Source organism: Aotus nancymaae, unplaced genomic scaffold (assembly GCF_030222135.1).
Source record: "Aotus nancymaae isolate 86718 unplaced genomic scaffold, 86718_ANA_hifiasm-v0.15.2.pri h1tg000004l, whole genome shotgun sequence".
Taxonomy (NCBI): Eukaryota; Metazoa; Chordata; class Mammalia; order Primates; family Aotidae; genus Aotus; species Aotus nancymaae.
Window position 1 is genome coordinate 30,115,245 of NW_026988415.1, and position 9,791 is coordinate 30,125,035.

General features: G+C 47.0%; 1 protein-coding gene across 1 annotated transcript in view; it reads right to left on the reverse strand.

Annotated features, from left to right (window-relative positions):
- DOCK11 (dedicator of cytokinesis 11) overlaps positions 1-8,986 on the reverse strand; it is a 188,397-nt gene extending 179,411 nt beyond the window's left edge. Inside the window, exon 1 of the mRNA XM_012475980.2 lies at positions 8,746-8,986. Within this exon, the coding sequence (XP_012331403.1) occupies positions 8,746-8,847 (102 nt within the window). The 5' untranslated portion in view covers positions 8,848-8,986. The remainder of the gene's footprint in view (positions 1-8,745) is intronic.
- Between the last annotated feature and the right edge of the window lie 805 nt (positions 8,987-9,791).

Sequence of the window (9,791 nt, forward strand, 5' to 3'; positions counted from 1 at the left end):
GCACTTGTGGGGGGCAGTGTGTGAGGGGAGATAAGGTGGAGATTGGGAAACCACCACCACTGGCCTCCTATCTGGCTTCTATCTTCTCTAGGTTATTTGCATACCTCTAGTCTCCCTTAAAAGCAGGAACTATCCTATTCGCCTCTTCCTGAGCACCTGAGCAGGAAGTCAACCCCTCATTGACCCCACTGCTCCTACAGGGCAACTGCTACTCAGACCCACCCCAGAGTGGGATCTGCCCAAGGGGTGAACTCACTTCCCATCCGCATTCTAACTGGAAGTCTGGGGCTGGTCTCCAGGTCATTTCTCCACACCCTGCCTCCCACTTCCCTAATCACCCCCAAAGGTGCAAACCTCTTCAATCAGCTAATCTCCTACAATCTCATCTCTGTCCACTCAGCCCTGGCCTTTTCATGGTTCTTCCTCTACTTCCTGAACTCACTTGGAACACTTTCCACCTCTCCCCTCAAGAACCCCTAGTCCTTTGCCAAAAGACAACCCTACATGCTCAGCCATCGTCTTGCTTAACTGAAAGCTGCCTTTGCCCTTACAACCCTTTCAAATAGAAGTTGCTCATTTTCTTTTCCCTTCCCCTATCAACAAACTTGCTTTTCCTTTGGTTCTCCCAAGCTGAGAAACCTCAAAATCATCTTGACTCCACCTCCTCTCTTCCTCTCTTTCTTCCTCCCCCTTCTCCTTCCCTTTTTCTTTTCTTTTCTGAGACGGAGTTTTGCTCTTGTTGCCCAGGTTGGAGTGTAGCGGTGTGATATCAACTCACTGCAACCTCTGCCTCCCAGGCTTAAGCAATTCTCCTTCCTCAGCCTCCTGGGTAACTGGGATTACAGGCGTGTGATACCACGCCCAGCTAATTTTTGTATTTTTAGTAGAGATGGGGTTTTGCCATGTTGGCCAGGCTGGTCTCAAACTCCTGACCTCTAGTGATCCACCTGCCTCAACCTCCCTGGCCTCCCAAAGTGCTAGGATTACAGGCATGAGCCACCATGCCCAGCCCTCCTTCACTTTTAAGAATTATCAAATCCTGTTGATTTTCTCACCACAGTGTCTCTTATGTCTTCTCCCTTATCTCCATTCCCATTGCCTCAGTTAAAAGCCTTTGTTCTCTCCAGAACTATATTAACTGTATTTTAAGTCATTTCCTGGCTGCCAGGCTCTTCTCCCAACAATGAGTCTATCCTGCCCAGGGTTAGCAGTGTATTTTCACAAAACAGCTAAGTATCTACTGCACTCCAGGCACTGTGTGAGGGGCTGGGAATAAAGATAAACACAAAGCCACTGGCTTATTGGCTCATACCCAGAATTTATACAAAACATTGCCCCCCACCCATTGTATTCCGTGGCAGATCCTTCTGGAATACTGTTTGGTTTTTTTCCACTAGATGTCTTTTTTATAACCTTTACGAATCACTTATACATTAGAAACTTTCCATATGTCACCTTCTTTACTTCCAAGAACTCCACAAGGGAGGTACGATTATTTATTCCCATTTCACAGATAAGGAAAATGAGGCCAGGTTACTTGCCTCTGTTCACAATTCAAGCAGGTGACAGAGGTTGGATTCAAGACCAGATCTGACCCTCTAGCTTATGCTCTGTCTCTCACATCTTCAGTAGAACGTAGAAAACTTGGAAAAGAGCCTAAACAGGATGATCATGATATGAAGAATCTTGAAACCAAGTCATGTGGGGAACGAAGGAAAGAAATGAAGGCTCTTTGGCCTTGTGAAGACTGAATTTAAAAATGACATGGTAGGCCAGGTGCGGTGGCTCACGCCTGTAATCCCAACACTTTGGCAGGCCAAGGTGGGTGGATCACCTAATGTCAGGAGTTCGAGACCAGACTGGCCAACCTGGCGAAACCGTGTCTCTACTAAAAATACAAAAATTAGCCAGGTGTGGTGGTGGGTGCCTATAATTCAGCTACTTGGGAGGCTGAGGCAGGAGAATTGCTTCAATCTGGGAGGCGGAGGTAGCAGTGAGCTGAGATCAAGCCACTGCACTCCAGCCTGGACAACAAGAGTGAAACTCCATCTCAAAAAAAAAAAAAAAAAAATGACATGGTGGCTGTCTCTAAATATTTGAGAGGTTGTCATGCAAAAGAGGAAGGAAGCAAACATTCTGTGTGGCTCGAACAGCAGTGCTAGGTCTAGCCCATGGTGAAGAACCTTTTCTAACATAGCCCTCTAACAGCCAGTGGTGTTTAAGGAGAAGCTAAATAATCATTTGTCAGGGTGGGTGGAAAGGACATTCCTGCCTTGAGTGGACAAGCAATCTAGATGAGTTTTTCTGTGCACATGAGAATCACCTGGGTTTGTTTTAAAGAATACAGATGAAGGCCCCACCCCAGACTTAGCAAAACAGAATCTTGGGGGATGGAAACTATTGCAAGAATCACAAACAAGGAAATAAGTAAGAAGATTCATTCAAGCCTCAACAGAAGAACTATGAAAGGCCAATCAACATGAAAAATGGCTCAACTTGAAGAGTAATCAAAGAAATGCAAATTAGAACAGTGATGTACCATTTATTTCCTATCAAACTGCAAAAAATTTTAAAACATTACTAACCAGCCATTGGCATGGGAGAGGGGAAACACCCTCACACTCTCCCGGTGAAAGAGTAAACTGAAGCAACTTTCTGTAGAGCAATTTAACAGTATGTTTAAGAGGAATTTTTAATAATAAAAAATGTATACAGCGCAATCTGTGAGCAAACAAGTCCACTACTAAAAATGTATACTAAGGGGACAATTTAGCAATTTTGAAAATGCCTTCTCAAAGACATTGACTCAATTATTGATGGTAATGCTCTATATATCTGCACTGTTCAGTATAGTAGCCACTAGCCACATGTGGCTATTGAGCACTTGAACTGTGGCAAGTGAAATTTAGAAACTGATTATTATTATTTTTTTAAGTCAGAGTCTCGCTCTGTCGCCCAGGCTGGAATGCAGTGGCGCGACCTCAGCTCACTGCAACCTCCACCTCCTGGGTTCAAGCAATTCTTCTGCCTCAGCCTCCTGAGTAGCTGGGACTACAGGCATGCACCACGACACCTGGCTAATTTTTTTATTTTTTTAAAGTAGAGACAGGGTCTCGCCATGTTGGACAGGCTGGTCTCGAACTCCTGTCCTCTGGTGATACACCTACCTTGGCCTCCCAAAGTGCTGGGATTACAGGCATGAGCCACCATGCCAGGCCATGATTATTTTCAATTAATTCAAATTTAAAAGAAAGACATATTGCTATTTATCTTTATAGCTCATGTTTATAACAGCACAAAATTAGGAAAATATCAAAATATCAAACAGTAAAGATGATTACCTCTGGGACACCCATAATGAAAATTTCGGCAGTCATTAAATATGATTAGATAGATTTGTATTTATTGACACCAATAAATGTTCATAAGATACTGATAAGTGAAAAAAAAATTATTTAAAAGTTTGTACGGGCCGGTTGTGGTGGCTCACACCTGTAATCCCAGCACTTTGGGAGGCCGAGGCAGGTGGATCACAAGGTCAGGAGATTGAGACCATCCTGGCCAAAATGGTGAGGCCCCGTCTCTACTAAAAATACAAAAATTAGCTGAGTGTGGTGGCACATGCCTATATCCCAGCTATTCCAAAGGCTGAGGCAGGAGAATTTTTTAAACCTGGGAGGCAGAGGTTGCAGTGATCCAAGATCACGCCACCGCACTCCAGCCTGGTGACAGAGCAAGAGTCGGTCTCAAAAAGAAAAAAGTTTGTGCGGCCAGGCGAAGTGGGTCATGCTTGTAATCCCAGAACTATGAGAGGCCAAGGAATACTTGAGCTCAGAAGTTTGAGACCAGCCTGGGCAACATTGTGAAACCCTGCCTCTACTAAAACAAAACCAAACCAAACCAAAAAACTTTAGCCATGCATGGTGGCATGTGCCTGCAGTCCCAGCTACTTGGGAGGCTGAGGTAGGAGGATCCTTTGAGTCCCAAAGTTTGAAGCTGCAGTGAGCCATGATTACGCCACTGCACTCCAGCCTGGGTGAAGAGCAAGACTTTGTCTCAAAATATATTACATAAATAAAAAGTTGTGTATATTTCTTTCCATCCATGTATGTGTATGTGTGTGTATAGATATATATGTATGTGTGTGTATATATATATATGTATATGTGTATATGTGTGTATATATATATGCATGTGTGTGTGTGTGTGTGTATTACTAACCAGTGTTGGCATGGGAGAGGGGAAGTAAACACCCTCACACGCTTCTGGTGAAAGAGTAAACTAAAGCAATTTTCTGCAGAGCAATTTAACAGTATGTTCAAGAGGAATTTTTAATACTAAAAATGTATACAGTGCAATCTTTGAGCAAGCAAGTCCACTGCTAGAAATTTATCCTAAAGGGACAAGTTAGCAATTTTGAAAATGTCTTAAAATGTACTGGAGTGCAGTATGTATATATATATGTATGTATATATATGTATGTGTGTGTGTGTGTATATGTATATGTATTTTCTTGGGAGGCTGAGGTGGGAGGATCATATATGTATGTGTGTATATGTGTGTATATATACATATACCTATATACACACACACATACATATATACACACACATACACATATATATAGATGTGCATACACACACAGAGAGAAAGAGAAGGAAAGGTAAATATATACATTAAAATGTTTACAGAGCTTCCTCTGGGTAATGAGATGGTGATAATTATTCTTACTTTTCTGCATTTCTAGCTTTTCTACAATAAAGAAGTGTTTGGCATGTAATAAAGCAATGAAAGCTTAAAGAACAAAGGCTCACTGGTGATTTGAATAGAAAAAGACTCAATCCAGAGAAGTTTTTAACATGTTAGTCTTAGAAAACACATTTTCCTATTCGATGCTTAAACGAGGGTTCAGCAAGGAGGCCTCTCTGGCTTCACAGCAACCTGCACTGGTCTTTTCTACAGATCCTGGAGGAGTGGCTTGCTCTGGACCCTGCTAACCTCGAGTAGTGAGACTATTTTATGTTTAGGTGCCAACACTCTGGTTAACTTTCCAGACCCTCAGTTCATTGAGAGCCTCTGAACAGGAAACACTTTGTCAAGAAGGCCAATTTGAAACTTGGTTTTATTCCATAGTGTTCTCACGTCCTTACAGATGAGGCTGTGGGTTTTGTCCTATATTATAGTTTCCACAAATTCCCTTGGGAAGAGGGAGCAGAGGAGTGTTTCTGTTTTCAGCACTTCCTAAATGCAAACATAACAAACATTCCAGGCAAAGGTAGTTGTGAGCTGCGGGTTGGGGGAGTCAACAGCTGCAGATGTTTTTCAGCCATTCTCAGCTTCTGGAGAGCTTTTCTCTACTAGAGCTATAAAATGAAATCTGGCTGATGCCATCCAGGAGATGCTGCGTGTATTACGGAGCCTCAAGGGGCTCCAACCCCTAATATCAAGCAACTCTTTCCCGATCCTTTGGCGCATAAGGAATTGAGGGTAAGCTCAGCAGTAAACACTATTTAAACACCTACTAGGCGACTTTTCCAGGGTGATACAGTGGCTTCTCTAAAGGGCTGCCATAACACAACAGGTTTAGCAAAATGCCTTTGTTCCCCTGTGGCACCAGTAGCTACATCCTGAATTATAACGAAATCAGTGTTAAAACTCTGCATTTTAAACATGTATATATGTAAGCACTTCTCCCTTAATCACATGCACTCTCAGGTTATGTTTCTCCCCAATCCCCTCTTGAGAAATCTCTGTCAATAATGATTCTGTAATTATCCCTTTCCCTGGGTTAAAGCTGACCTTCATAAAAATGCTGAACTTATAGGAAAATGCAGTAACAGTGGAACAGTCTCTCTTTCTCTGTCTGCTTTATTAGGTAGTTAATAGATTTGTGGAAGTACTAATAACCGAATAACAGTTTGAATACACAATGACATGCTATATATAGCCCAGGCCCAGCCTTCTGAATTTTTCCAGCAGTGAGGAAAACTGAATGATATTAGCAACATGCCAGCAAGGGTGTATTTCTAAAATCCTTAAAAAAAAAAAAAAAAAAAAAAACTAAAGAGGAAATACTGTATATTTGTACAGCTTGGTGGGTTTTCCACTTTCTAACAAGAGACACCACCAGAGGAAAGCTTAACTTGCTGCAGTAATGACTCTATCTCATATTGAAGCTCCAACGTGAGTATCTTGGGTTTATAGCACAAGTGTAAATCCTACCTCAGCTGTCCCTTAAACGAATCAGAAGTTATGGCAGCAGCTGCAACATGGTCCCCTCACTCTCCAGCTACTCGTGGTTTTACTAACTTTGGTTAACAGCTCTTTGTGAGAGAGAGTCATTTAGGAACATACATTCCATGTAAGAACTATTTCCTTATTTTGACTAAACTGCTTGCAAATAGCATTCGCTCAGGCTCCATGAAGAATCTAAAGTTGATTTGTGTGCATAATCTGGGTGTCCTATTGACAAAGACATTCCCATATACACACAACCAACCCAGACTGTAATTAATGAAAACAAATTAAAGAAAAGATCATTTGCATTCTTATAACTATAGAGCATCTAGCATTGTGTTTTGCACATTGTAAGGGCTCAATAGATATTCATTGATTTAAATTACTAGAATCTGTTCTCCCTCGCTCCCAAAATCTCAATGTGGTTCACATACTAGAGTAATGAGTAAATATTCCTCTGCATTGCCTGGTGTAAATGGTAAAAATCAATGGCCTGTGTCCCAAGTAAGCTAGGCTGACAAGGGAACCGTGGCCATTGCCAGTGTACCCTAGAAGAGACTCCTGCCAGTAAGTTTTTCCTGCTTTGCCATAGAATCAATGGTTAGGAAGGAGCCGCTGAAACTGCAATGCACAAAATTCTTTGGAAAACCTGAAAACATGAGAAAGAATGCTAATGTCAACTTTTAGCTGCTACTGTGGCAGGTCAAGTGCTGATCAAATCCCAGTGGAGGTTTCCTTAGTCCCATTTATTCTCTTGAGACATCTGTCCACCTACAGCTTTCTTTATGTGTTGTGGTAGAAGGCCAGCCAACCCTGCTCAAGGAAGGTTTTATTTCTTTTTCTCTGAATTTAGGAAAGCCTTCTCTGCTAGGTAGATTGAATCACTTGTTAACAATCACACAAGATGAGATCCCTGGTATCAATGCTCTGCACACAGCTTGCCTTCCTCGCTTACCTGGCTGTGATGACAGGCAAGGCTCCAATCTGACCTCAACAGGTCCTCACTCCAAAATCAGATTGAAACACACAATAAGCCAAGTTCATTAAAATAACATTAAAGGTCTGGGGTTAGCACCACTAAAGAGCAGGATTAAACTTTGAAGGGTCCAGCCACGATAAAGAGATTTCTTTAAAGTGACTTCGCTTTGCACAGTTGTAGCTATTAAGGATCAGATCTTTATCTCAAAGGTGCATAGTTTACCTTTGATCCTCCTCCAGAACTCCCACTAATGTCAACTTTCTCCACTGTTGGGATCAAGCCCCTGGCCTCCCTTTAATGCTGGTTTTATTGCTGACTCTACAAGATCAACAGAAAAATTACAAGAAAAAGCTGTAAAGTTCCCTTCCGATTACAAGTTGGTTTTAACAAAAAGAGCCCTCTCTTAAACAGTGCAATTTAAATATAGCAAACGACTGGCTGTAAGATGGAGCCGAGGGAGACAAAAGTAAACAAACAACAACAACAACAACAACAAAACAAACACTAATTAATCAGTCCGACTGCTTATTTAGGGTTTGTTCGCTTGTCCAGGAAACTGGCAACGAGTGTCTTGAAAACAAGAGAAGGGGCAAGTGCCCGTTAGCACCACTCCGCCTTTCTTCAGAGTCAGACAACCGGATAAGGCTGAGGGTGCGCTGGGAGGGTTCCCAGAGAGTCAGCGCGCTTTCGAATCCCCATCCCCCAGCCCCGAGCTGTGGGGCTCTGACTCCAGGTACTCCATCTGTGGAGTGGCACACCCAGTCTTCCCCCAAATCCCCATGGCACTGTCCCCTTGCCTCTGGAGCGCTCACGGATGCCCGAGGGACACACTCTCCCTGCGGTGGATGACCCCGCGCCCACTCTGTTGCGGAACCCCGTTGTTTCTAATGCCCTCCCTCCGCAGCAGCACCCCTTCAACACCCATCACCACCCTCTCTCTCCCCAGTTGCAAGAGGAAGTCGCTCTGCTTCCTCTGTTCTCACCGCCCGCCCGAGCTTGGGCGCCCAGGGCTTTCTGGGTGGGGTTCTTTTTTGTGTACACGGTGTGTGTGTGCGCGCGCGAGTGTGTGTGTGCGAAACGCTCATCGCATCCTTCTTCCTAGGCTGCCTCAGGTGCTCGTAGGAGAGGATCGGGATCTCGTCGTGCCCTTGTCCCCGGCTCTTTGTGCCGAGTCCAGAGCTGAGCGAGGTCTGCTCTTTAGCTCACACCCCCGGCCCGACCCTGGGTGGGAGTCCCCACCTCCGCCTCCTCCACAGCCTTCCGAGCCCGGCTTTGCCAGTCGGCTCCATCCCGGCGCACGCCTCCGCAGTGCCGGGCGGCCGGAGCGCTGTCAGCGGGCACCTGGGATTCGGACTCCGGCCGGCGGCTGCCGGTGCGAAAACTTACTGGAGCGGAGAAAGAGAGCGCGCGGCGCACCGGGCGGCCGCCCCGGCGCCGTTCCTGCCCCCCGCCCCCCAGACGCGGGAAGCCACCGCGTCGCTCCCGCCTGGAGCACGTCCCCCGGGACGCCCGGTCCCCCGGCCACTCACCAGCACCACGGAGCCCCGCACGGCCTCCGACACGCTCTGCCGGAGCTCAGCGGCCGTGCCGGGCTTGCTGAGCCGTTTGGTGAATTTGCGCACTTCGGCCATGGCAGCCGCGGCGGGCGGGTCTCGGCGGGCGGGCGGACTCACTACCCCGAGCCGGGGCGGCCGCGGCCGCTGCTGCTCCCTCTGTTTACACGCCGGCTGGCCGGCCACATCGCAGCTCGGCGGCGGCGCGGCTCACGCTGCTCCTCCCTCCCACCTCCCACCCGCTGCTCCTCCCTTGTTCCCTCCTTCCCTCCTTTTCTCGCTCTCTTCGCCCGCTCACTGTCCGGCCACAAGGCGTCGGTGGCGGCAGCTCCCTCCTCTGGAGGGCCCGAGCTCTGCTCGCCTGCAGCCGAAGCAGGAGGGTGTGTCTGATGAAGAAGGGTGTGTAGAGGGGGAGGGAGAACTGGAGGTGGGGGCGAGGGTCACGAGGGAAGAGGGGGGAAGTGGCTACCGCTCGGGCTCCGCCCGCAGCTGATGTTGCAGTTGCTGGTGCAGCCGCATCCGGGTGGGGAGATCTGGTTGCTTTTTTTTCCGCTTGTGTGGGGCCGGCGGGGTGGGGTGGGGGAACAGAGCGGGGTGATGAAATGTCTCCAAGAGTGGGGCGTGCTCTACCCCAGTGCTCCTCTCCCGCCTCAGAGCTGCAGTGCCCGCAGGAGGGCTGGAGAACTCTCAAGACCCCCACCCCACAAGCCCCCAGGGCCCAGGCGGCTAGGGGCTGGGAAACAACGTGGAGCGGCCGCCTTTTGTGTGCTCCGTGGGGACGGGTCGCACCAATGTCGAAGGACAGAGAGCAGCTTTCCAGCGTGAGCGACTCGCCTGGGTCCCCCTCCTAGCCCACACCGTTTTCTTACTCAGTCGGTTTACCTAACAAGGGGCAATCCTGGGACAGAGCATGCTTCTGGAAGTCGGAACTTATTGTGGCAGTACCCCTCGCTCCGCCCCCCACGGGGGAGAGATGGGTGTTGGGGCCCCAGCCAGTGGCAGGTGGTCCCTAGGTCAGCAAT